General features: G+C 44.7%; 1 protein-coding gene across 2 annotated transcripts; it reads left to right on the forward strand.

Moving 5' to 3' along the window:
- Positions 1 to 2,455: 2,455 nt before the first annotated feature.
- LOC118228297 (protein transport protein Sec24D-like) lies at positions 2,456 to 27,193 on the forward strand. Of its 2 annotated transcripts, XM_035419727.1 has the most exons (24): positions 2,475 to 2,585; positions 3,053 to 3,134; positions 4,812 to 5,014; positions 5,511 to 5,613; positions 6,570 to 6,718; positions 7,109 to 7,324; positions 8,247 to 8,371; positions 9,292 to 9,403; positions 9,952 to 10,079; positions 13,073 to 13,211; positions 13,954 to 14,069; positions 14,961 to 15,085; positions 18,951 to 19,142; positions 19,583 to 19,676; positions 19,894 to 20,010; positions 21,047 to 21,217; positions 21,645 to 21,741; positions 22,007 to 22,152; positions 22,471 to 22,609; positions 22,768 to 22,886; positions 23,444 to 23,623; positions 23,875 to 24,066; positions 24,186 to 24,275; positions 24,933 to 27,193. In XM_035419727.1, the coding sequence occupies exons 3-24, from the start codon at positions 4,867 to 4,869 to the stop codon at positions 25,071 to 25,073; spliced, it is 3,039 nt and encodes a 1,012-aa protein (XP_035275618.1). In that variant the 5' UTR covers positions 2,475 to 2,585; positions 3,053 to 3,134; positions 4,812 to 4,866; the 3' UTR covers positions 25,074 to 27,193. The 2 variants fall into 2 exon arrangements, with proteins under 2 accessions (XP_035275617.1, XP_035275618.1); XM_035419726.1 differs by lacking the exon at positions 3,053 to 3,134 and having other exon boundaries at positions 2,456 to 2,585.
- The last annotated feature ends 433 nt before the right edge of the window (positions 27,194 to 27,626 follow it).

Here is a 27,626-nt window from a genome sequence, read left to right on the forward strand (position 1 = left end):
GCGGTTTTTCCAGACAAGAGCAGCGCGAGCGCTCGCGGCTCGGTTTGTTGGGATCGCATCACCATCAGTGGCAGCAGACCAGCCCGTCTCGTGGCGTCACGCCCCTAGTCCGGCCCCTAGCGGTTGTATTACAATCCATTGTTAAAAGTTATCTCTTTTTCGTAAATTTTGTTTTACGCCGCAATAAAATGATCAACGATTACTTGCTGGATTCTATCGTTTGAAATACGGTGTCACAACGGAACAGCTGTTTTTTAAAAATCGATGATTCGTTGGACTCATTTTTAAAACAATTGTAATATGCAAATGTTCTGCAACAAATGAGCAAACGATTCCGATAAGCCTATCCAAACTGCGAAATGAACGCCTTTTGCGTGTTACGCAAAAGCAGTAGGTAACATAAAATAGCCTGAAGTAATCTTTCTATCATTGAAGCATAATGTCTTAAAATAGACATATATTGAAAGAAAACAAGTGTATTTTGCTTAAATCAAAACGGTAATCAAAACTACAATGAAAACAACCCGCAAACTAGGCCTGTTATGTTAGAATTTTAAAAGGTCACACGTGCATTTTAGTATTCTGCCCCATATTGGTAGCCATGGTGATGTACAGTAGGCTATTAGGCAATCTATTTTTAATCTACATCACAACCGGTGTCCTCTTTAGCAAGGAACGGGGGGGGGGTCTTATCCATCCCTGGCACTGTTGCACAGTAATGGCTGCAAGTTCAAGTTCACATGCCACATCCACAGCTTGGATATGTGTGGCTTTCTGGTAAAGGTGGTCATCTTAACCCTTTGAAGAGTAGTTTTTTCTGGAACGTTTCACAAAATTCTACCGTAAGTCAGTGTTCGAGAACTCCGTTGCTTTCACTTACCAGTTGTGATTGTTACATCAGCATTAGAACGTTCAGTTGAGAACATTCTAATCACATATTTGTAATCTTAACGCCCCAAAGGGCTTAAGGTTCGGAAACAGTGAGAGTGGCGGTGTGCAGGGACTGTGCTGAATTCTGGAAAAAGTAAATCCCAGCATGCTGCAACTGCCAAGTATGAAGCCGACATTGACCCAAGTCCAGCAAATGTATTAATTCCAGGATCCAGACTGTATGAAGCAATTCCGCAGGACGTCCAAAAAACATCAGCAAAAGCGCTCAGTATCTGCAGAGTTTCCATTGCACAGCCCCATTTTCTCAAAGCAAAGCGCATCCGGCCTCGTTCCCTCCAGGACATTTTCTGTAGCACGCTGGCCAGTAATGTTCTGACCGCAATGTCAGTGTTTTTGCCAGGATTTGGCACGGCCAGTTGTCCTTCTCCTTGACCGTGACCATGACTCTCAAATGGGGGGGGGGGGGGGGGGGGGCTTATTCCAGTTGTTCCCTTTTGGCTGAAACTATTGCAGTTTCTTTGTTTGCATGCAGCAATGCACTGGTGCCCTGGGGCATAGGTACATACAGCACACATAAAGTTGTCTTTCATTTTCACATGTGCAAATTCATTTGCAAAAGGGATCTCCGCTACCAAATAATAAAAAAATATAAGTATATTGGCATACTGTGTAAAGAGTCTTGCACTTCTGGATAAATATAAAAACAAATGAGTCAAAGCAATTATAATTATATTAAAATTTAAATTCAATATCTCCTGTATAATTAGAGGTCACCACTTTTGAGCAACCAGTGAAGATATACATTTTACTAATAGTTTTTTTTTTTAACTACTGCTACAACTGATGGTACTAGCATGGCTAGTTGTACTACTATTAGATACAATAATCAGATACAAGAAACATAGTTGTATTGAAGCATGAGGTACATCACGTTACAAACATTTGATCCTGAACTAGGAATCCTGCTGCAGGGTTGTTGACTGCTTTATGCCTCTCCTTAGACATCAATGGGAGACAGGGAGAAGACAAATTAAAAACAGGGAATAAAATGTGCATGTGTTTGTGTACACGCGTTTTCAGATCATGCACATTTGTGTGAGTGTGTGTGTATGTGTGTGGCTGTCTGTGTGTGTGCATTTGTGCGTGTGTGTGTTTCTGTGTGTGTGTGTAGTGTGTGTGTGAGAGATAGAGAGAGAGAGTGTGTGTGTGAGGGTATGTGTGTGAGAGGGTGTGTTGGCGCGTTTGTGTGAATGTGTGTGTCTTTGTGTGTGTGCCTTTGTGCGTGTGTGTATGTGTGTGTGAGAGAGAGAGGGAGAGCATGTATGGCTTCGGCTTAGGCACTTCCAGCCCTAACTTACAGCTGTCATTTATGGTTTCTAGTTTTTGTATGTCTTCTGTGTGTCTCTTGTATTCAGAACAGGCAACAGAGCAAACAAAATTCCCTAGAGTTTCTTGTATTGCTTTTCATTAAGAGTAGCTGGTGCTGCTTGCTTCGTATTGGATATTGCTTGAAGTCCGCTGACGTGTAAGGCATTCAGACTAGTTTGCGCTTGCGCAAAGTCGACAGTGAATTGCACTATGGACGTGGGTGAACCCGGTGCGGTGTTGGAGTTTTGACGTGGCATTTCGGGTACGTGAACACAGCTGTTTACTGTACGCTTAAGGTCCTCCAGCTCACCGTTTCTGCTGCACAGGTAAGAGACTTGGTTCAATTAATCACGAAACGCTCAGTTTACGAGCGATGGACTCCAGTCCTATTTGAACAGATATGATTTATCTTACTTTTTTCACTACTGTTATTTGGAAGTTTGTTTCAATATCTGTATCCATTTTTCCGTGCGGACAGTTAGCTAGCCGGCTAGCGGCACCACAGCTGTACGAAAGCAGACACCATATCGGAGAAGGGATTAGTCCGTATGATTGCTGCATATAGTTTTATGAGAGAAAGTGTGTTTTTCATATTTTTATTCATCTGGTATTCCCAGATAGACACGGTTGTTTTGACGTTTAACGACATGTCTGTTATCTTTGACGTGGCAAATGGTTGATGCTCCCTTCTCTGAATGAATTGTGTAAATTTGTCAACTAGCCTTTCGCGTGATTTTTTATGATACTCTTTACTGTGGGCACAGTTTGACAGAGGCCTTATTAATTTAAACAGGAATGATTGTAGAAACATTGAGAGAAGCGTCTGGCAACACGCAAAACTTCGGTGCGCTTGTTAACACGTAAATTGAAAGCAGGTAAGGACAAGTGTTCTATATCAAAAATAATAGGCTAATAAAAAATTATATTTTGATCAAATTTATGCTGACAACATATGTATCGCAGATGCTTGGATAAACAGTCACGCATAGTCACACAGACAAATGTATTTTCTTGTGGATTTATTTTTACTAACTGCCGTTATCACCGACTGTTTGGTTATCATCACGTTGAAAGCGATGAGGAAATAGAAAATTACTCAACCCTGTCTCTGTCAGGGGACATTATATTTGATGTGTTTGCATTATTAATAATGTTAGAATTGCTGGCCAGGAACTCATGGTCCGCCGCAGTTTTGAGCACACACATCTGTGGTCTTACGGTACGGTGCATTGCCGTTTGATTTGCTCTCTAGATAAATTCTATTAAAATAAATCTGTAAGATTGACCACAGAACATGTATTACAACATGTAGTACAATCGTTTCGCACCGGAAAGTCAGAAAGTTCACGTGCAGTTGTTATCGGAGGGAGAAGCTGTCATATTAAAGTTCAACATCTCGAGGCCTCTTACGTTCTATAGGCTATTTCTTCTCCTGAAATGAACCAATCGGAGGTAATTACTATGAATGCTTAAGTAACTATGCGCAGCTACAGAATTATCTTTTCTTATTTTTGACTATTATTATTATTCTCACCGCTGCCCAATCATTAGTCTGTCACATTTACAGTATCTTCGCCTGTAACATGAATGTGCTCATAGTGTTTTATTTGCAGCGAGACATGTAATTACAGCAATTTCGTTGTGCAATTTAGTCCATGGAGCCTTGTCAAGCTCTGGAGTTCGAACATACTGTTTATTGCACAACATAATTTATTTGCTTTCCATTTATAATTTTCCGTAGTTTACATTTTTATGTATTGCTCATCTAAACAGCTGATTGTTTACATAATAAGTAGATGCTAAGTGTTTTGCTCCAGGGTGCAACTGAAGAGCTACACTCAAGGCTTTGATGTTTCACATTTAATTTTTAACATTATGACATTTGTTATTGTGCATAATGTTTTGCATAAATATGTACAGAAGCATTCATGGGCAAGTGGTTGAAGAGTAGGCCTACACCAGCAGAAGATTAAAGCCTGCAGCCACATGACTACCAGTTCATGTCTCTAGCTGCTAGGCCATTCTGCTATGAGCAGCATTTCACCCCAACTATCCATCCATCCATCCATCCATCCATTGTCTCTATCTGCTTATTCTGGTCAGGGTTGCAGGGGGTGCTGGAGCCTATCCCAGCGTGCGTTGGGTGAGAGGCAGGAATTCACCCTAGGCAGGCTGCCAATCTGTCTCTGGGAGCACACACCTTTCACTCACACACGCATACCTATGGGCAATTTAGAGTCTCCAGTTAGCCAGTCAGGAAACCGGAGTACCCAGAGGAAACCCACGCAGACGCATGCAGACTCCACACAGAAAGGGCCAGGCCGAGATTCGAACCCAGGACAACCTTCTTGCCGTGAGACGACAGTGCTGCCCACTACACCACCGTGTCGCCCTCACCCCAACCAATAGTGCCATTATTGATGTTGATTGTCCATAACGTTTAGTTTTTTATTGCGCAATCGATTCTTATTGTTTATTGCATCTGTGTCCTCAGCTGTACAGTGATGTGTGTCCATTCCACATCACCAGGCCTGTCTTTTTCTTTTCTGCAGACTTTATGAACGCCACCCGTCTGGAATGAGAAAAGCATAACAGCCGACTAACGCGATGAGTCAGCAGGGTTATGTGGCCACGCCCCCTTATTCCCAGGCCCCGCCTGGCATGGGGGGGTACCAGCCAGGATTCGGCGCCCCACCTGCTCAGCCACTGTACGGGCACTATGGACCCCCCCAGCCGTACCCCTCTGGACAGCTGGGTAAGGGAGTTTTCTTATATCAGGGGTAGATTGTGGTGGTGGTGGTGGGGGGGGGAAATAATATCTGCTTTGGGGTTTCATGTCAACATCTGCTCTTAATTATTTAATTAGCCCCAATAATTACATCTGACATTTCAGCTTAATTTCTTGATGTTAATGAATGACAACTGAAGGCTGTTTTTGTGTACCTATGTAGGCCTACTGTAAGCCATTTAACTGTGATCTAAGCTACAGGGTGAACACAGATTTGCGTATAGAGCTAATGAGCTAATAGAGTCTGGGCTAATTGTTGGACACAAAAAGCTAACACCAGCCCTCCAAAACTGCCTATCCCTGGCTTATGTACCTCTTAGCCACTGGCAGGTTCATTAGCAGGATTTATACTCTGTCTGTCTGTGTGCAGAGTAATCAATAATCACCACGCACTTTGGCTGTCTGTTTTCAATGATGCTCCTTGTTATGACTTTTGGCATTTGACTGGGACGTTTGTGTTCAGGTGCGCTAAAATCACCTCCCCCCTTGGCATCCGCCGTCCCTCCACCCCTCAGCCCCGCCCAGTTCAGCCTCAATGGTCTTCAAAATGGGGGTCACCACCAGAGGTAATGCATTAAGGCCATTGTGCTTGAAGATGTGCTTGTCCTGCATGCAGGGGGGGAGATCCACTGGATGGGCTGTTTGCTTGCAGTGTAGCTTTCAGCTGTGGCTCCAGCTGACCAAAAGATAAATCTGCAATTCCTGGGCAAGCTGCATAAACACAAAATATTCATTTATGAAACTGTCAAGGCAAACATAGCGCTTTGGTGTGTGTGATATAGAGAGAGTAGTTTAAACTGTATTTGGAGTAAGAATAGAATTGATTTATAGCCAGATGTTTTGTGAGATATTGTGAACTAGCGGTGGGTGATCTGGCCTAAAATAACAGAAATTATTTCAGATGTTTGGGCAGCACAAGATACATATCGCAGTATTTCGCGTCGAGATGGTCATAAATATAAATCATGATAAAATGATTAATAAACCAAGGTTTTTGTTAGTATTCTGAAGTCCTTAGCTCAAGAACTGTCCCTATCGAACGTAGCTATTTGGTCCTGATCACGTGAAGGGTGAGGGTGTATAGGCTACATGCTGTTCTCTTACAGCAGTGCATTTCAGTTAGTCATTGATCCCACGAAACCATGGTTACTGCATAATAATTCAGGAGGGTTGTCATACCATCACAAACCCATTCTGTGTCAGGCCTAGTGATGAGCAACCACAGGTGACAAAAAAAATTAATACGTGGCAAATCTATGCATTTTTACTACTGTTCTATTTCAATATAGTGATGAAGTCTGTCACTGTTGGTTGAAATGTCACTGCAACTAATTTAAGCAAGCGATGCTGTTTTTCATGTTAGCTCATTAGCAGTCAGACCTGGAGTTACTTTTCAGGAACGTTTGAAGGACAATCTCCGCGATCTGTGTGAAAATTGCATACCATTGCTCAAACTGTACTGGTGAAGATATAAGATCATTATACCTAACCCTAACCTCCCACCCCTACTTTGAACCTTCAGGTTCCCTCCTCCCATCTCTGCTCCCTCTGCTTCTCCATATGGACCGCCTCCTCCCGCTATGCTCTCTGGCCCCGCCTCCCCTGCACAGGCCACGCCCCCGACACACCAGCTCACCAATCAGCTGAGCGGCATGCAGATTAGCGGTTACGGTACGTTTCACCGTCTTGGCGGGAATAGAACGTATTCCAGAAGCCCTGGGATTTGTGAACTGCTTGCTATGCATACGTTTCACCCACATTTCAAGCACACATTCCCACCTCAGATGCCATAATTTTGTGCATGGAGGCGTTCTTGTCCAGACACTTGGCATAAGTTACTAGACATGGCCGTCCACGTCTCAGGACACACCCGGAAATTTCAAGTCCAGAAATACCGGATCACCAACGTGGCTCGAGAGTTTACAGAAGTTTCTGGAAATACATGTCGACATGGGGGGGGGGAGACTACCACTCACGACCAACATGAATTTTAACAGGTCGGATATATTCCAGAAACTTCCGTTTGTCATGCAGTGTCATTCTCTCTCTCTCTGTCTCCAGGTCCCGCCCCCCCACAGGGCCCTCAGTCCCCTGCTGGCTCTGCAGCTCCTCCCACTTTCCTCCCTCCTCCACCCGCCGTGGGACATCCTCCGCCCATGGGCGCCATGACAGCAGCTCCACCAATGGGAGCCCCCGGGCAGTTCCCTGGCCCTCCCCCACTCGGACCTGGCGGGTTCCAGCAGCCTCCTGGACCTCCGGGGTTCCCAGCACAGCAAGGTGATGACCAGTGACATTACATACATATGTTATATACATACATACATTACATACACTACAGTACTGGCAGTTAGCAAGCACTGTCGTCCATAGTGATTTACACAACTTTTTTGAATCTCTACATAGTATCCGCTCATACAAATAATATATCCTAAAATCCGGCCCTGGTTTTCTTTTATCCCAGGTAATTAACTGAACAACTAGTGCTAGTGATTGGCTGGACTGTGTTCACACTTGACTCTCAGGTAAAGGGAGTGTGATAAACCTGCAGTTCTCAGCCCTTGAGGACTGTGATTTGAGTCACTGGGATATATATTCTGAAGTAATTCCGGTTAAGCAACTTGCTGAAGGCTCCAACGACAATATCCTGCCTGGGATTCTGCAGTGTGAACCTGCAACCCTGCTGGTTGAAAGCCCAGCTCCTTGCTCTGCGGCTGCAAAGCCCGTGTCTTGGAGCGGAGGCCATTTCTGGGCTCTGTCTCTGGTAACGTTTGCTCAGCCGACCTGTCACAGGAGCTCCTCCCTGTCCAAACGCTATCGGGTGTTTGCTGAACTTCAGCCGGTCCTGATTGCTGATGCACTTTTGCGATTGATGTCATAGAACTTTGGCACTATTGGCTTGTGCTTAGGCCACTCCCACCACTCTACTGCAGCAATTCCCTGTGAAAATGCTGCCTTGTGTTCAATCAACATTTGCCCTTAACTTTGACTTACATGCAAAGTATAAACGTGGACATTATACTCTTTCTTCACAAACTCGATTTTTTTTAACAGTTAGTTTTGGTGATTGTCGGGGTCACTAAACTGTGCTTGTATTATTATTATTATTATTATTATTATTATTATATGTTGTTGTGGAGAGGAGCTGAATGAGTATGTGTAATCTGAGATTTGAGTGTGACCTGTGTGCGGGCCGGTTCAGGTCCGTATGGGGCGGGGCAGTTGGCCGGACCCCAGCCCGGTTTCCCCGGAGCCTTCCCCGCTGGAGCAGCACAAATGGCGGGGCCCCCCCAAAAGAAACTGGACCCTGAATCCATTCCCAGTGCGGTGAGTGTGCGACCAGCCCCAAATCTGTGTGCGTGTGTGTGCGTGTGCGTGTGCGTGTGTGTGTGCGTGTGTGTGTGCGCGTGTGTGTGTGTGCGTGTTTTGTTCCTTCCCTTGGAAAGTCAGTTTGCCAAGAAAAATAAATTTCAGCTTCAGAAGACACAGCTGATTCCTGAGGAGATGGAAGGCTTTTTAATGGTGCTTTTTCAGCACTGTTTCAGTGTGTCATTTGAACTTTGAATTTGAATTGATTCCATTTTACTGTTTGATATTTTGAGTCATTCTCTTATGCTTGGCAATGAACAAGGTGAATTGATATTTGCTGCATATAGATTCAGGCAAAACTGCAACTGCCACCAACAGAAAAAAGAGATGATATCAGTGAGTCAAACCCCAAAGCCTCCACACAGGGCTTCAGGGAATTTTTAATGTGATTTTTGCGTACATCCTGAGCTTCAGCAACATTAACAGATTAAGTGTTCTTTGCCTTATAAACCAGTTTAAGTGGAATGTGATGTCCACATGCTGCCTGTTGAACCTGTGTCAGGCTGTGAAAAATGAGAGAGAACATGTTATGATGAGTTACTAGCGGACGTGCTAGTGTATTTGGTTCTGTAGTCACATCAGGGAAACTTATGAACACCTTTTACGGGAAAAACAAAGGGGCAGATTATCTTTGTTGCTTAAGTATAGCAAAGCTGTTGCTGGAAATATCCTCTTTGGCTCATAAATGGGGACATGGTGTAACTAAAACAAAAAAAGAGAACCCACCCATGAATCCCACACATCACTGTGCATTCTTGGGACTGTAGGTGTCCGCTTTTGATGATGTCACACATGTAATTAGCATAGTTATAGCACTTTGATAATGTCACACACAGTATAATCAGCATGGTTAGAGTTCTCTCTGTTCTGCTCCACAGACTCAGGTGATTGAGGATGACCAGGCCAAGCGTGGAGGCCAGGTTTATGCCACTAACCTGAGGGGACAGGTGCCCCCCTTGGTCACCACAGACTTTGTGGTGCAGGATCAAGGTGAGTCATCCAAAAAAAAAAAAGCAGAAAAATTAAGACTTTACGATTCACACTATTTAAATACACAGATTTTGTTGTGGTTAATGTACCAAGATTGCCCAGAAAGTAATTTACTTTTTTCACTACTTTCTTCTTTCTAAATTTAAACCTTTGTGAATGTTTCCCGGTTCGGTTTTTTTTGTTGTTGCTGGAAATCTATTTAAACGCTCTTTGTTTGTGATGAGCATCATATTTTGTTGTCTAACTGCTGCTGTTATTCTCTGTGGCGGTTTTCTGGAACTCAGCCAGAAGCCACAGGAAAATCACTCAAAAACAAATTTGTATCTATTTTTTCTGTGGAAATACGTTGTTTTTTTTTTTGTTTTTTTTTACAAACATGTAAAAATACCCCCTGTCTCTTGACAAACGGAAACTCACAAGCTGTTTCTCGTCGGTTCCGTGTCCTCAGGGTTTTTTGCGATCGTTAAAAGGCAGTTTGATTTATGACGGTTAATTTTGGTGCATTTTGGTCCGCTCCTGACTTGGCCCCCGTGTTGTTTTTTTTTCAGGCAACGCCAGCCCCCGCTACATACGCTGCACGGCCTACTCCTTTCCCTGCACGGCAGACCTGGCCAAGCAGTGCAAGGTGCCCCTGGCCGCCATCATCAAACCCTTCGCCGCCGTCCCCAAAAACGAGGTGAGCCTCGTCTCGATGCATCTGAGTGTGCTGACCTATGAACCCGCCACCCCCCTTGCCCCAAAACAGCAATGCATCATGGTCCACAAAACACAGCAATTTTTTAAAAACCGATAGCACGTTTGATTTCAGGAAGCAGTAGCCATGGATGCATTTAACATTTAACCGACTATATGTTTAAAAAAAAATAATAATTGGTTTTAAATGAGCTGTTTTCATTTAGAGACACTGAAATCTGTCTTGTTTAAACTAAGACGTTCCCAGTTTTTCCAGTGCGCTTGTGCAGTTTGGAAGTGTCCCCCGAGCAGAAAGGCAATGAGTTCAGGGCAGCATTAAGCTTGTGTGGCCCTTAAAATGCACCCGCAAAAAAAAGTTTCCACGTTCTTGTAAAGAGATGAGAGTGCTGGGAGGTCGGAGGCCTTTTAAGGGAATTTGAGCCCGCTCCACCTCGCAGAAGAGTAAATTAGCGAAAGTGCCCCATCTGAGCGGAACGGGGTGGATGACAGGGATTAAAACATCGTGTCCGCCTGTCCCGCGCCAAAAATACATCAGAAAAGGGTCCCCCCCCCCCCCCCCCGTTAATCCTTTTGTCTAAGCTAGTCTCCAAATAGATAGCTGTTACTGAATACAAAACACAGCATTCACTGCCCATTCATCATGCCTTTTGTGAAGGAGACTGTCTAACGGAGTTTTACAAACAGACTTCATAAACCGCATTAAAAAATAATCATCAGTATTTTTGATGGAAATTCAATTTATTGTTAATCTCCAGTGTTATCGCATATGTTTTCCACTTAAGCTTGAACTACGGGGCTGTGTTTGGACATCTTTTTTTAAACAGTTTCTCTGTATAAGCGATTGAGATTCCCCTTGAGTAAACAAATCTAATTATAAACTCTCTTTCACCACATGAACTCTTTTGGTTTGACAGCGAGGGAAAAACTGTTTTTCTGTGGAATACACATGGAGAGCTGTATAGTTGTGAGATGGTCTGGTTTCGTTTATACAGTATGAAAAGGATTATATTCAGAAACATGACGATCCATCCATCCATTATCTATACATTATCTATGGTCAGGGTCGCTGGGGGGGGGGGGGGGGGCTGGTGCTGGAGTCTATCCCAGCATGCATTGGGTGAGAGGCACGGATACTCCCTGGACAGGTCGCCAAGCTATTGCAGGGCACACACACCATTCACTCACACAGTCATACCTATGGGCAGTTTAGAGGCTCCAGTTAGCCTAGCTGCATGTCTTTGGGCTGTGGGAGGAAACTGGATTAGAAACATGAAGATGAGTGATCAAAATTCTAACCCTCTGTATGCTGTATCTCTTCATACATCGGCTGTTTGCCGTGTACACAGCTGTTTGGGGTTAAACCCCCCCCCCCCCCCCCCAGCTGCTGGGGGTTGACCTCCCCCCGCCCTCCCTGTGTCTTTGTCATGGATTAATAGTCTGCAGTCCATGGCTTTTATGACTGGGAAGTGATGGGTTGGGGGAGATGGCTCTGTACGTTTACTGAGTCCCTTCTCTGTGGAAGGAAGGGGGGTCTGTTTGGAAGGGGGTGTTTCTATAGAATTGATGGGGGTATTTGTGGGAAGGGGTGTTTGTAGAATTGAGGGGGGTATTTTTGGAAGGGATGTTTCTGTAGAATTGAGGGGGGTATTTTTGGAAGGAGGTCTTTCAGTAGAATTGAGGGGCATATTTATAGGAAGGGGTGTTGCTGTGGAATCAGTCTCTGGTACTGATGATGGTCTCTGTGGAATTGAGAGAGGTCTAGTCCCTATGAAAGGTGGAGGGGACTGCCTAAGGCAGCGAGATTTCTGTGGGATGTGTACAACAGTCTACAGAAGGTCTGTATGGACAGGGACATGTGGGTCTTGTGGATCTTTGTGTGGGCGTGTGGATTTGAGTTCATTGTGCAAGGGAGGGAGGGAGGGAGGGAGGGAGTATTTTTCTTGTAAGAGGGAAATGTTTGTCTGGGTTATGAGTCACGCCAAGTGTACTTAGGATGATGTAGACTCGGGTTCTACAAGAAGAACGTGAAAAGGCCAAATGATCAGTGTCCACTATCGCTGATTCGAGTTCACAGGTGTGTTTGTTCACCGTGTTTTAAAAAGATAGCTGGCAGCAATCTGCATAGCCAAGCTGTCTTCTAAGGCATTGGAATAAGTAACAGGTCAGACCCGTTCATCTGAATTTGGCAATGCGCAGACGTATTGGCACATCCTGTTATGTTGACAGGTCAGGTTACGCTGAAATATAAACAGATTAAAGGATGTCAGCCATACCTGTCAGAACATCTATTACTGAGGCAATTAAGACAGCACAGGAATCTGGCTTGTCATGCTCCGTCATATTTTTTTATGAGTGCACGTAAAATAACAAATTAAGCGGTGATTTGTATGGTATTTCCACCTTATTAAGGTCTATTAAAAGTGCATGCATATGGACATTCTCTCAGCCATACAGTATAAATAAACTAACATATATTTGTGGAAAGTGACAGTGGTTTCAAGGGAAAAGTTCAACAAAGATAATTAATTTTTATATTAAAATGGAATTGGCAGTCATAATATTGGCCAGTATTGAAGCAATGGAAGTGATTTTGAATTGTTTTATTATTGGTCTTATTGGTACCCGAGAGGAAATAAATGCGCTGCTCGTGAGAAATTTCAACGTGTACCACAAAAGCACTGTGTGATAAATGAATGAACTAGTTTCCTTGCCAGGCCAAAACAGAATTAAAATTCTGGACCTGAACTAGCTAGTGTCCCAGTATTTGGGTTCCAGTAGGCCGGTAATTAATATAAGCTGAAAATAAGGTTGACAAGACTTCGAACATCAAATCCAGAAAAGATGTGACTTGCTGGAACTATGTAGCGCAAAGCAAATCATTGTCTCCCGCAAGAGTAAGGTTTATGAGTTTGACTGGTCCAGCTGAACACTGGCATTCTGCAGGTGAGCCAATCAAATCGCTCGGTTCCTCTGCAGACCCCTCTGTACCTGGTGGACCACGGCGAGTCCGGACCAATCAGATGCAACCGCTGCAAGGCCTACATGTGCCCCTTCATGCAGTTCACGGACGGGGGCAGGCGGTACCAGTGCGGATTCTGCAACTGTGTCAACGAAGGTGCGTACGCCATCTGACGAAGCCCCCCACCCCCCTCCCGCCACGAAGGGGGACCCACTTCCACGTCTCCCGCTCACCCCAAAACCTGCGGTCATGCGGTCAACCCCAGTGCTTGAGCACAGCTTGTGTTGGTTAGAGACATACCACACAGTAAATTGCCCGGTGCTAACTGAACACTAACTGAGTACACACGAGTCCAACAGGGACCATATGTACTCTGTATGAGTTGATTTAACCCTGAACATTTTATTGTGCATTATGTATATTTTTAAACATAGGGCAAGTTATGATGATTTGATGCAAATAATTTGCTTACATTATGTTTTATATTTAATATATTACTTTATATTGTATTATGTACTCAGAAGCATACCTGTTTTTTTATGTACATTAGTAAAACAAATATGTAATATGTAAGCCATTACTCTGTAGTTAATACATGAGCATATTTTAGACCAGCGGTATTGCTGAAGGAGATTGAGTATGCAGTGATGTGCTTTCTTTAATTTGGTGTTCTGGATGTACCCTGTGTGAACTGAACTTCAGTGCCGGTTGCTATGTTACAGTATTAATAGGAAAATTATGAGGTTTTTGACCCCATCCGGGTCCTCGGGGTTGTGAAGTGTCACCCGTAATTACTGAGAACTGAGCCGGGGCGAGCTCCCTTTCCCGGGTCTTGGGCTTGTCGCGTTCTCGCGTAGGAAAGGTAATTATAATTTTCTTTTTTTTGTTGTACGCACAGTGCCAGCGTTCTATTTCCAACACCTGGACCACGTCGGCCGACGGGTGGACTTCTACGAGAGGCCGGAGCTCTCCCTCGGGTCCTACGAGGTCGCTGCCACGATGGAGTACTGCAGGGTGGGTGTGGCCTAACGATAACGATTTTTATCTGGTTGCCAGGGCGTCAGGTTGCACATTAACGACGGGCTTAGCCTGTGTTTTGAGAACAAGGCTTACGATATGCTTAATGCTGCATTTGGGGCATTCCCCTAGTGCAAATCCCTTTGACACAGTTTGGACCTTAAAAGAAGGTTTGGACTTCAGTGGCTTTTCTGCCAATTTGTTTTCTGTGAAGGAGCAGGCTACACCTGGGATTAGGCCAAAACAAAATGCGCCGTTTCCTTTAACCTTGAAGGAAAAAGTCAGGCAGTTTTTTTTTTTTTTGTTGCATTTTTCCATTGCTGTAAAACACAGCGAGTTTGGCAGCTGCTTAAATTGAAAAAGTCTGTTTAGCGAGGAGAAAGAGAGGAGAAAATAGACCGCATGATGACATACTTTCGGTATTCAAAGACAAGGACAGAGTGCATCCGCTGTTTGATAAGAATCTGGGCCAGAACAAAGCTTGCGGTGCCGTCGCTGGGGCTGGAAGTTCATTTGCGCCTGTATCCTACGGGCAGGAGATGCTTGTTTTGTGACCCGACGCAGATTAGCAGGGAGGGCTTCTACTCAGGGAGGAACTTGTTTCAGAGCAGTTTGGCATATATAGGGTCAAAACGCCCCTCGGTAGGTCAGTCTGCTCCGGGGTGCGGATGTAGGAGGTTTAGTTCTTGGCAGCCTCACAGCATTTCTTGGACGACGACCGGAGGAAAAGGCTCGGCCCATGAAACAGTATCTGCCTGTGTTCACCGAGTGACCTGCTGGCTCTCTTGCTAAGCGGCTCCCCAGGCGGTGAACAGGAGTACCTTGCCTTGCCACAAGAGGGCGATAATGCGAGTGTAATTGTTGAACAGTGTCTGTTGGCCCCCTCAGAACAAGAAGCCCCCCAACCCGCCGGCCTTCATCTTCATGATTGACGTGTCCTACGCCAACGTCCAGAGCGGGCTGGTCAGACTGGTGTGTGAGGAGCTGAAGACTCTGCTGGAGCACCTGCCCAGGTGCGGTACCTGCACACGCTGCTGCACCTGTGCCTCAGTGGCCCCGGGGATGCACTTAACACCACTTAACACCACCAATTCTATATGGCCAAATGACACAGAATAGCGTTTCCCCGTGCGTGCGCCCGTGCAAACTATCTCAAGAAATGATTAGTTGTTTCCTGTATTGTTATCATTTAGTGGTGTAGTTGCTGAGGTCAAAGGTCATGACATCCTGAGGTCCTCTCAGCCTTCCAGGTCAGTAAGGAAGATTATTTCGGCGAGTAGCAGTACAGGAAACCCCCATGGTTATACAGCGTTCCAGGCCTGGGCCAAAACTTGGTGTAACCACTCAATCAGACCTAATTAATTGAGTGCCGAGCTGGAATGCAGAAACGTGTGCCTCCCAGGGCCTGGCTGTTCAAACAGAGCTCTGTGGAAGAGTGAGAGGGGGATTCTGGGATTTAGAGAGGCGAGGCCCCTCACAACACAACATCCCGAAAAACAGCCGTTGCCATCCTGATAAGAGATCGTAGTCAGTCGCAGCCATTGGCCCAGGCGTACCACCAATGCCCATACAAGGGCATCCCATACGTACCGTCAATGCCCATATAAGGACATCCCATATGTGCTGCACACTTATCTGGCTTTTCTCATCACCTCAGAACCCCCTGTTCACAGACGTGCAGAAGCGAGGGCTTAAAGACGGAAAATGTTTTATTAGACGTTGGCGTTCGAACCTCTGGCGTCTGCTAATGGAGCTGCTGCAGATTGTCTGTGTGTTACTGTGGCGGTTTTGGCGGGAAATGGGCTCGTCGATCACACAGTGTCTGATGGACTGATTTTTATCAGACTTCGTTCTCCTGAAAAAAAACTCCTCTGCGTGCACCTGAAAAACATAAGCTTGTAATCAGTACATTTGAATGAGAGGTTTCGTGTAGCCAGGAACTCGGTGTCAAGTTAGATTTTTTTCCTCTTGTGTTGTGCTTGGAAAGCCTTTTGTTATTAAGTAGCTCAACTAATTTGAAACACATTTTGGCTCACATTGTTTCAGTGAGATTAGCAGGGTTTGGTCCTTTACATCTACTTGTAGTCTATTGTGAATGGGCTTACCACTTATAAATGGTCATTATAAATGGACAATATTTCCTCATTGTTCAAGGTTCAGAGTATCCAGTAAAACAGAAGCGAAACCTCTTACTTTACCTTCTCTGTATCTGACTGTATATGGTGGCCTAAAGCTGCTTCCTGTCATGCCTGTCATGTTGCATAACAGAAATATTTTGATATCACAGTTTGCTGCTAGTTCACTGAGTTTATAAGGCTTAGGAGAAGAGGAACATATGTTCTGTGAGAGTTAAAATTTCTTCACATTTGTCTTGTACCGTAGGTGGTGTTTGTTGGATGTTCTGTACTTCATAACATAAATTCTTTTTTAAGTTAAAACAAATGGCACATATGAAAGTAAGGGTTATGTTGTAGTTTGTTTCATTATTCCTGAATGTTGTGGTATTACAGCAGCGAGATCTCTGCGAATATCCTTTTTTTCTGCTCTACTAACCTTAAGAGGCCTCTAGGGTTGCCCTGCAACCACTCGAGGAAAGTTTTCAGATGTGCCGAGCATTTCAAAATCAGCGTCAGAAGGGCCGCTGTCCTCAATCTGGCCTTTTGTAAGGTTCCTCCAATTAAAAAAATTCTAGGAGGGTCTCATTGATTTTTCTTTCCAGGAAGTTCCAGTTTTTGTTAATGTTAAATATAAATCTTGATGTGGACTTTTGGACAAACGCTGATAACCACTAGGGCCTTTGAAGACAGGCACGTAGGCCCGATGGATGTACCATTCACAAGGCATTTCCCTTAGAGGAAAAGAGGTTGGAAGCGATGGTGAACTCTTCTAATGAGCTCTTGGCTCAGGCCACTGCTGATGTTTTGTGTAAATACTTTTTATATTTTTTTGTTTGAAAATGTTGGGCTGGAGTTCAGTGCTGGTCTGTGGAGACTGGAGCGAGCCAATATCGATTGGCTTGAGCCAAAACAAAAACAAATCAAAACAAAACAAAAAGAAACCTCTGGAAAATACTCAAGTTTTAATTCAAGCGGAGATTCAGCCAAGTACCAATTGTATGTGCGACACTGATGTAGTGTTACATTACATTACATTACAGGCATTTGGCAGACGCTCTTATCCAGAGCGACGTACAACAAAGTGTATAACCATAACCAGGAACAAGTATGACGAAACCCCTAGAGAGAAGTACCGGTCCAAGTACAGGGAACAACCGCATAGTTCAACCTGGACCCTGGTGGTTAAACTGATTAACACTAACAACGAGAACGGCAACAACGCAATCTATGGAAAAATAAAAATAAATAAAAATACAAGTAGTCGTTAAGACTGGCGCATCAACTAAGTCACCTATTAAACAGCTGCCTAGTTACAACCCTAAGTTTAGTCATTTACAGGGGGGGAAGGGATGGGGAGAGGTGCAGCCTGAAGAGGTGGGTCTTCAGTCGTCGTTTGAAATGGGTCACAGTCTCAGCTGTTCTGACCTCCACAGGGAGGTCATTCCACCATCGTGGGGCCAGAACAGAGAGGAGACGTGTTCTGGAAGTGCAGGTGCGAAGAGGGGGAGGTGCTAGGCGTCCTGAGGTAGCAGAACGGAGGGATCTGGCTGGCATGTAGGGTTTGAATATCTTGTGAAGGTATGCTGGGGCTGATCCCTTGACTGCCTGGTATGCTAGAACCAATGTTTTGAATTTGATGCGAGCTATAACAGGCAGCCAGTGGAGGGTAGTGAGCAGGGGAGTTACGTGGGAGTGTCTGGGGAGGTTGAAGACCAGACGAGCCGCAGCATTCTGAATGAGCTGCAGGTGTTATGTCTCCAGAAGTAAATGTTCTTCTAGCTAGAGGCACTGAGGGACTGAATAAAACCTTTTGGGGTGTAGACGTTGTTTGGGTTGGTTGTGCGGAAGCCATTTCGTTCCAAGGCTCTCTTGACGTAGTGAAGTACAGGTCCCGTTGATTGCATGCATCGTTTCTCTGGTTACAGCTTGTGTGCAGATACATGCACTGGTGCTGGTCTCTCAGTCCCCCTGCTCCTCACCTCACTGGCAACTCTGTGGGGAAACCTCACTGTCCTCGTACAGAACCTTCAGAATGTTTTATTCTGAATTTCAAGTGGATGTTCTAGAACTCCAGTGCTTTCAGTCACCAGTAGTGATTGTTACATCATCATTCAGCGAAGAACATTCTAGTCACATATTTGTGATCTCACGCCTTAAAGGGTTAAATGATTTTGTGTGTTCTGTTCATCCCCCTCTTTGCTTGCCTGTCTGGAAGCGTTGCAGTAATTTCTACAAAGCTGACAAACCCCCTCAGAAATGTTGTAGCCCTACAGGGGGGGGCAAGGCTTCCTCCTGCATGCAATTTAATTCTTGGGAAAACTTACCATGTGGACTGCAGACATCCTCCTTCAGCTTCAGAATGATGTATTTCACTGTAATTGGCTGTGTTCTCTGCTAAAGATCAGCACCAGGCCTCCGGTACTCTTTCCTGCGAGAGACAGCTCCTGCAGTTTGACAGTACAAAGATCCCGGAGGTGGTTTTGAGTGCAAACTTCAGCAGGAGAACACTTTTCTACTCACTACTGTCACTTTTCTAAGAACAACAGTTGCTATGTCACTACACAGGAAGGACAGTATCCAGTAGGAATCCATATTTCCTCTCTGAATCCAGTAGGCAGTAGATTTCGTTGCTTTTGCTCATCTGTGGAGTTAGGCTTCGGTCCCACAGACCGTGACCGTGGTCATGGCTTTTGGTAAATCATGTGACCTGCCGTCATGGGACCCCAGCCTGTTGTTCATCGCCCCGTTTCCTCCCGCTCAGAGAGGAAGGGGCGGAGAGCTCGGGGGTCCGCGTGGGCTTCGTCACCTACAACAAGATCCTGCACTTCTACAACGTGAAGAGCGCCCTGGCGCAGCCCCAGATGATGGTGGTGTCCGACGTGGCCGAGATGTTCCTGCCGCTGCTCGACGGCTTCCTGGTCAGCTTCCAGGAGTCCCGCTCCGTCGTCAACAAGTACGTGCGCACCAGGCCGCCGACTCCCATAATGCAACAGTGTACATGTACCCCGATGAGGACGAGTAACGTATGAACATCAGTTATAAATTAGGCCGGTTAGAGTAGAGGCGTTTGTGGCCTTCTCTTTTGTTCATGTTTGCAAGGTTAGTCATCACCTCATTAGACCTGGATGTGCAATACTTAGAGCTTCATTTGTAAACGTTCAACGTGACACATTTCAGTGAAATAATCACACTTTTTGCATGAAGTCAACTTCTGCACTGAATTCAAATGGACCTTCATAATCCTTTTCACAAACCTCTAGCCTACTGTCTGCCATATGTATGACACACACAGCCCATTAGAAAGGTGCATTGATGCATTATGTTCAGTGGACTGGCTGCAGCCGGTGTTCCCTATGAAAAGCCCTGATTGTCCTGTGCTTTGTGTCGCCCTAGTCTGCTGGACCAGATTCCCGACATGTTCGCCAACACCAGCGAGAACGAGACTGTGTTCGCCCCGGTCATCCAGGCCGGCGTGGAGGCCCTGAAGGTGAGCGGTCCCGTCGTTTAACTCCCCCCAAAAAATTTTATGTTCCACTGTTTCAAAAGAGCTTGAATTTGGGATTGTTCAAGATGCTCATGACTGTAATATGCTGTCATGATTATTGATTGCTGACCAATAAGCAGCCGTTCATGCTTGAAGCAGCACTGCAGAGTCTTCTCGCAGCAGCGCCTCACCAGCGCCCCCTGCTGTCCCCTCTCCGCAGGCCGCGGAGTGCAGCGGCAAGCTGTTCATCTTCCACTCCTCCATGCCGACCGCTGAGGCTCCTGGGAAACTGAGGAACCGGGACGACAGGAAGCTGGTCAACACCGACAAAGAGAAGGTGGGTCTCCTGAAAGGAACGAGTGCAGTCAGAGCTTATTTCATTTTGGTGCATTATGGGTAATCACCCTGTGTATAGACAGAGCATGGACGTATATGCAAAAAAGTCACAACTGTCACTGCAGTGGATGCAGAAGACCTTATAATGATAATGGTATGAAAAAATGAGATGGTAAACCATTTGTTATTTTACACATTTCACAGTGCATAGTAAAGGTTTTAACCCACTAAGGAAGTAGTCAAAGGTATGTGATAAAAATGCTCTTAATTGAACGTTCCAATACTGATGCAACAATAACTACCATTAATTGAATGCAGAGATCTAGAACACTGACTTGAAATTTTGAAAAAAAATTCCAACAAACATTCCAAAAAACCAAACCTACTCGTCAAAGGGTTAAAGGGTCCACCAACAAAGAGTAAGAGTCCAGATTGCTTTTCAGATTGGGTCCGATTACAGCCATGCTAGAATGTCGCATTATTCATTTGGCATTTTCATGTGAATGTGGAGAATACTTTATTATCTGGTTTTACAGTTTTTTTTCTGTATAAAATTTGTATAAAGCAGCCCCCCAACTCCAAGGTGATCCTTTATAAACTGGTTGCTGTAAAGTTTTTTAACAAGCCAACCAATGACTTATAAACCTGCCCAAGTTTTTTTTTTTCAAGGAACATACATTTTTTTTCAAGTAATTAAAATGAAAAATGGTACGATGAGGTAACTTCCATTTAATTAAAGGAACCTCATTATTAGTAGACTTGTTTTTGTTAATCCATTAGTTTTGCATGAATAATAACCAGTAGTAAAGCCAGCAATTAAAATGAAAACCAGTGTTTACAAGAAATACACGGAACAATTGGGGACTGTAATGAACATTACCCTGCCAAAATCCTAGTTGTAAATGACGCAATACAAACAACAGGTGAATAAAAAAACATTATCATCTTTAGTCAGGCCCATGATAATACATTCAAGCAAAGACACACACACACACACACACACACACAGTAAAACCATGTTTCCCGTTTGTCTTTAGACTCTCTTCCAGCCTCAGAAGGGAGTCTACGAGCAGCTGGTGCAGGACTGCGTTTCTATTGGCTGCTGTGTGGACCTCTTCCTGTTCCCCAGCCAATACACTGACGTGGCCACAATGGGCTCTGTCTCAATGCACACGGGGGGGTCTGTGTACAAGTACAGCAACTTCCAGGTACGGGTAGACCGAAGGTGTACTGGGGGGGGGGGGGGGGGGGGCATACCTCTACAGTGGAGCACCAGAGCACAGAAAAGAAAAGTATGTTTCTGTGAAATCGTACAGTAGATTTAAGAGTTATGTTTGGGGTCCACAGACCCAGGGCTGATGTAATGTTTTTGTTAAATCATATGCCCTGAAGGTTTTTATTATACATAATCATATATCTATATATTCTTTGTTTATTCTATAACATACTTTATGTTAGTTTTGACAAAGAAGTTGTATTTTATAATAAGGCTTGTCATTAACAGTGGTACCTAGAGGATCTTGTGCTTTGAATGATTGCACAGATGTGTCCTTGTGTATCAACAGGCTCTGTGCTCGATGTGGTTTAGGCTCTGCTGCCACCTAGAGGGCAGATTTAAACTTGCATATTTTTCAGGTTCCAGTTGATGGGGACCATTTTCTCAGTGACCTGCGGAGAGATGTGGAGAAGCCAATAGGATTTGATGGAATCATGCGTGTTCGGACCAGCACAGGTTATGAGCCTAATACAGCGTGCACACACACACACACACACATTGACACTCACACACACACGAACACACATACACACTCACACACGCACGCACACACACACATCATGGTTTTCCTTGTTTTTGTTTTCCTCTTGCATGTACAGAATGTACTGAAGTCTTAAGCTTTTTGGATTGAGTTGTCGGTTAATTTCAGTTTTTGTCGGTTTATTTTGTTTGTTTTTTTTCCGTTGAAACTGCGCTCTGACCAGGCCCTTCTGCCCCTCAGGCTTCCGGCCTACAGACTTCTTCGGGGCGCTGCACATGAACAACACCACCGACGTGGAGATGGCCGCCGTGGACAGCGACAAAGCCGTCACCGTGGAGTTCAAACACGACGACACGCTGGCCGAGGACGCCGGAGCCCTGATACAGGTGTGATACAGGTGTCCTGTGGATCTACTTCTGAGCTTGAGTGAATGAGTGAATGAGTGAATGAGTGAATGATTGAATGAATGAATGAATGAATGAATGAATGAATTCAGGCAACTCTGTGAACCTTCAAAATCCGCTGTTTGAACTTGTCACAGCGTCAGTGTCTCATACCTCACTGATATCAGTGCTCTTAATTGTATCACGTGGGGCTTGGTCTGTACCCATTAAACTGCATTGCAACCAGCTCATTGTGTGTGTGTCTGTGTGTGTCTGTGTGTGTGTGTCTGTGCCTGTGTGTGTGTGTGTGCGTGTCTGCAGTGTGCCTTACTCTACACCACAGTTGGCGGACAGAGGCGTCTGCGTATCCATAACCTGGGCCTGACCTGCAGCGCCCAGCTGGCCGACCTCTACAAGACCTGCGAGACCGACGCCCTCATCAACTTCTTCGCCAAATCCGGTAGCTTGAGTTCAGCCGTGGCAAATTTACTCGAACAAACTTCTGCTTTCCTGTAACTTTCACAGGGAACGTGGTTGGACTAACCAGAGTCTGTCTGCACATTGCCCCCCCCACCCCCCCCCCCCCCCGTTGACGTACCCGTGTCTCTGCTTCCCCAGCGTACCGTGCCATGGTCAACCAGCCGCTGAAGACGGTGAGGGAGATCCTGGTGAACCAGACGGCCCACATGCTGGCCTGCTACAGGAAGAACTGCGCCAACCCGTCTGCTGTGAGCCAGGTCAGAACCGCGTTTTTTGGGGGGGGGGTTTTTGCCCTGTATGGTGTGCAGATGATTGGCTGCAGTAAAGTCACGTGAGGTGATCTTACTCTGTGACTTTTCTTTGACAACGGTGAACGTATCTCACTTCTCTTTTTTAAAGAGGTTTCCTTTAGTGGCTTTTTCTAAAAGCGTGTCTGGCCCTTTAAGGCTAGCCTCTAGGGAGTGGTGCCTGGCTCCAGAAGTCTAAGCTGTAATGCCCATAAACAGAGATGGCGGGGAGTCTATGTGGGAATACCCTGGCCTCTGAATTGAACCAACAAAGGTCTGCCGCCTTGGGATAGGGAGGGAGAGGACTGACCCACGCAGTCGCTCCCTATCATCGTTGTCATGGAAACCCCAAACTTTACAGTTGCGAGGTTGTGTGTTTTTGATCGAAACGGCTCACATCTGCTCTGCCCCTTAGCTAGGGTTGGCAGTAGCCCTCTTCCCGGATGGCGGGAAGCTTTAGCCGCGCGGTGCCGCAGTCGCTAGCTGTCGTTAGCGTGTGAGAAGTAAAGGCCCGAATCTCTCCCCAGCTCATTCTGCCCGACGCCATGAAGGTCTTCCCCGTGTACATGAACAGCTTGATGAAGAGCGCCGCCCTAGTGGCCAGCCCCGACCTCTCCACGGACGACCGCGCCCTCCAGAGGATGGCCGTCACCGCCATGGGGGTGGAGGAGACCCAGGTCCTCTTCTACCCCCGCCTCATCCCACTGGTGAGAGGAGCAGATGTGGTGGGGGTGGGGAGCTCCACCAAAAACCCAAAATTCCAGAAACATCCCCAGTGTATTTTAACAATGAGCTTTAAAGCTGGGCTAGTTTATTTTTCATAGCTTTTTTTTATTTATTTATGCCCATAAAAGGGGACAAAAACAAATGATATTTACCTCCAATTGGCATACAGCACAAAGGCTCCAGTGGTGTGTGTGTCTAACCCCCCCCCTAATCATACCCCCCTTCCACACAGCACAACATGGAGGCCGTTGGCGAGGGGTTACCGCCAGCAGTGCGCAGCTCTGATGAGCGGCTCTCCGAGGGGGGGCTCTTCCTCCTGGAGAACGGGCGCCTCCTCTTCCTCTGGCTGAGCCAGACCTGCGCCCCCGAGCTCATCCAGAACCTGTTCAACGTGCCCTCACTGGCCCACATCGGGTCGGACGTGGTGAGACAGCGCCCCCTTGTGGCGTCACAGAGCTTTATTGCTTTTACTCCTAGCTCACTTAGTCATTTGAGTTTGTACTTAAATTTTTTTTTAACATTTACTGTCCTTCTTTCCCACAGAGGTCATTACCTGAACTGGACAACCCTCAGTCCAAGAAACTCCGATCCATTATCGAGCTCATCAGACAACAGAGATCTCATTCAATGAAGGTACACAACTAGAAATATGCAGAAAAAGTTTTTTTTTTGTTTTTTTCCTCTCCCTATTTTTTGGAACCATTTTTTTTTTGTAATTCTCTATGGCTGCACCTGCTATGTACCTCAGCACTCTGGTGACGTTGTCGCCATTTACATGTCTTTTAACATTAGCCTTGTCAATCATTACAGGCACCATCATCTGATAAATAAACGGCTACATAAGGATATCAAAATAAAGGCTAATGCTACAGCTGAAATACATATGGACATGCACACTTGCACTCAAGTGCACTCATATGAATTATATTACATTAGACTTCAGGAATTTGGCAGATGCTGTTGTCCAGAGTGGCTTACATAGACAGCTTACATTCTTTGCAAGTAAATTTATTATCCATTTATACAGCTGGATATTTACTGAAGAAGTTGGGGTTAAGTACTTCGCTCAAGAGCACAAAGGAAGTGCCTCATCTGGGAATCAAACCCCAGATGTCCAGGGTTGCCATACGGGGATAGATGGATAATATTTAAAAAGCATGTTGTTTGTGTGGGATTCAGCTGAGGAAGGGGGATTTTGAGGAGTATTTTGTATGAGCGAATCCCATCTGGCCACCCACACAGGGCAGGGTGCGTGTGTTGAAATGAGTTCCTCTCTCGTGTTCCCCACAGCTCCTGATAGTGAAGCAGAAAGACCAGCAGGAGGCGCTGTTACGACAGCATCTAGTCGAGGACAAGGGCCTTCACGGAGGGGCGTCCTACATGGACTTCCTGTGTCACGTCCATAGAGAGATCCGGCAGCTGCTCACTTAACCGTGAGGGACCAGGTCAGGGGTGTCCAATTTAATCCGAAAAGGGCCGGTGGGGGAGCAGGTTTTTATCATAGCCCAGCGCTATGACAACTAATTAACTAATCATGGTCTTCAATCAAGCCCTTGATAATTAGAATCATGGTCTTCAATCAAGCCCTTGGTAATTAGAATCATGTGTTTTAATGCTGGCCTGGAACAAAAACCTGTACCCACACCAGCTGTTTTCGGATGATATTTGACACCCCTGGACTAGGTGGTACCACATCAAAAACCACAAAACCTGTGTCTTACCCAACCCTCCTCCTGCAGTTCATAAATGAATCTCCTTTTTTTCCTGAAATAGGTGTATTTTTTTTTTTTTTTTTGTATATTCCTTTTATCATACTTTTCTAATGGCAATCTATGCACATCTAAGCACATTTTCTTACAAAGAGGGGATGGTGATGTTTGGATTGAAGACACCAGTCAAGATGTCTTCGTCAACCCCTAGCCCCTATCAACAAATTGTGCTTATTTAACTGAATACTGATCAGAGATCAGTTACCATAGAGTTCAGCAGCAGGACAGTGAGAATAAATGATGTAGTAGATGCAGTAATATTAGGCTTGAGCAAAGAGCTTGAGCGTACATATAACCTCAGTGATGCCATGTTCCATTTGATAGGGTTTTTATATATTAACCCACAGAGTGCCGACTGTCATTCAATACAAGATGCACCTGGAACAGTAATTCCCTCTCTACTGAGAGAATAGCGATGCATAAATACATGTAGTGAAGCAGACATGTCTTTAATAATTTGTAATGAAAGAGGATGCGATTGAGTAGTCTGTCCTCTGAGCAGCCTTAATTTGTACATAAGAACTGATGGTGTGGATGTTAAACTAATAGCCAAAGCTTCTTTGTGACCAACAGGCTGAACACGGGCAGGATATGTTTCATTTTTAGTTTTGTAGCATTTGCATCTATACTGGTTAAAATCAGTGTAGTTAAAATAGGAAAGAACAGCAAGGTTACATCCATACTGGTTAAAGCCAGTACAATTAAAATAGGAAAGATTATGAGTTTGCATACATACTGGTAGTTAAAATAGGAAAGAACAGCAGGTCCACATCTTTCATTTTTTGTTTTTTTTTTGGGGGGGGGGGGGAGAGGGGAGGATGTGCAGCAGAGTTAAGTACTAACTATTTGGCATTATGTGTTGGAAAGTAGCAAATGCAGATTATTACAAATATTTAAAAATGTGTACGGTATTTATGAAAGCATTTCATTCATTCCTTACTTTGACAGATCTTTTTTATTCTTAAGTTTGTGGTTTCAACATTTCTTTGTCCTTGTTTTCTGACAATATTTTGCTTCTACCACCAATGCACAATGTAAACTATAGGGGGTGGCTAAGCATTAATTACCTTGTAAGGTTTCCTACTTTTGGCTAATCTGAAATCATTGTGTGGCAGTTTCTCTCTGGTAAGGGGGGGAAAAAAATCTTAATTCTTTTATCGTTTTCATCCTGACTTTAATTAGATCCACAAGTGTTTGGGCCTAATTTTGGTCAGCTTATTGATAAAATATTGAAACTCGATTGTGGATTTAAGAATTTTTCAGGTAAGCGAATGAGTCTGCTTGTTGTGTCAGAGACTGTGCTGTGTACCCACAGTTAATATATCAAATATATTCATATATATCGGTCATTACTTTGGCCTGTTAGTGTTCATTAATTTATTCTTTTGCAAAATTATCACTTGTACATTTGTTTACTTTGATTCATATGAAACGCGTCCTGTGATTCGTCACCTGATTCGTCACCTGACTCGCGCCTTAATGAATTCTCAGAGAATGTAACTTGTGAACATTTTGTTCAGTTCTTACACTATTTAGCTGATGAGAAGGGTCTGTATGCATATTCATCTCAGGTAATGCGTGTGTATAACCAGTGTCATGATTGCACAAAACTGTTCCCTAAAAAGAACAGGTGGAGTTTACTACGCTTGTAATGGAGCACACAGCCTTGTGATGGGGTCTTGAATGAGTCGTCACGGATGTCTGAATGCATAGTGCAGTTTGCGTGTGTTAAAACATTAAAGCAGAGCTGTATTTTGATTAAACGCCCCACGTCTCAATCCATTCTGCCTCGGGCTGAGTCGTCCAGTTGAATGAATGTCGGTTTGGTTCCCAGGTGAGGTGCTGTCTGTTTCTGTGATAAGATACTGAACCAGAACTGCTTCAGTAAGTACCCTGCCGTGTAAGTGGCTTCTATTTAAAATTTAAGTCCGATCAGAGCGTCTGCGAATTGGCTAAATGTAAATGTAATTAATGTGAGAAATGGCCACAAACAACAAATTTAAGAAATGTTGGCATAATGGGTATACAAATAAATAATAAAAACAAATAAAAAGTCAAATGTTTATTTATTTGGGGAATGAGTCTTAAGAGTTAAAAAGAGCATTTTGTTTACTGGGTATCAGGCGGCATGAGCCAATCAAATTTCACAAAATTAAAAATGAAATATTACAGCCACCAGAGGTCGCCGTTGAGTATCCATGATTCATGATTTCTT

The sequence above is a fragment of the Anguilla anguilla genome, chromosome 5, assembly GCF_013347855.1.
Source record: "Anguilla anguilla isolate fAngAng1 chromosome 5, fAngAng1.pri, whole genome shotgun sequence".
Lineage (NCBI taxonomy): Eukaryota > Metazoa > Chordata > Actinopteri > Anguilliformes > Anguillidae > Anguilla > Anguilla anguilla.

What these genes read in the sequence shown, in the direction of transcription:
- LOC118228297 (XM_035419726.1), top strand. Translation starts at nt 4,867, where the DNA reads ATGAGTCAGCAGGGTTATGTGGCCACGCCCCCTTATTCCCAGGCCCCG. An exon ending in CATGCAGATTAGCGGTTACG is followed by an intron (nt 6,719 to 7,108) that starts GTACGTTTCACC and finishes CTCTGTCTCCAG; the next exon opens with GTCCCGCCCCCCCACAGGGC. An exon ending in ACAAGTACAGCAACTTCCAG is followed by an intron (nt 21,218 to 21,644) that starts GTACGGGTAGAC and finishes CATATTTTTCAG; the next exon opens with GTTCCAGTTGATGGGGACCA.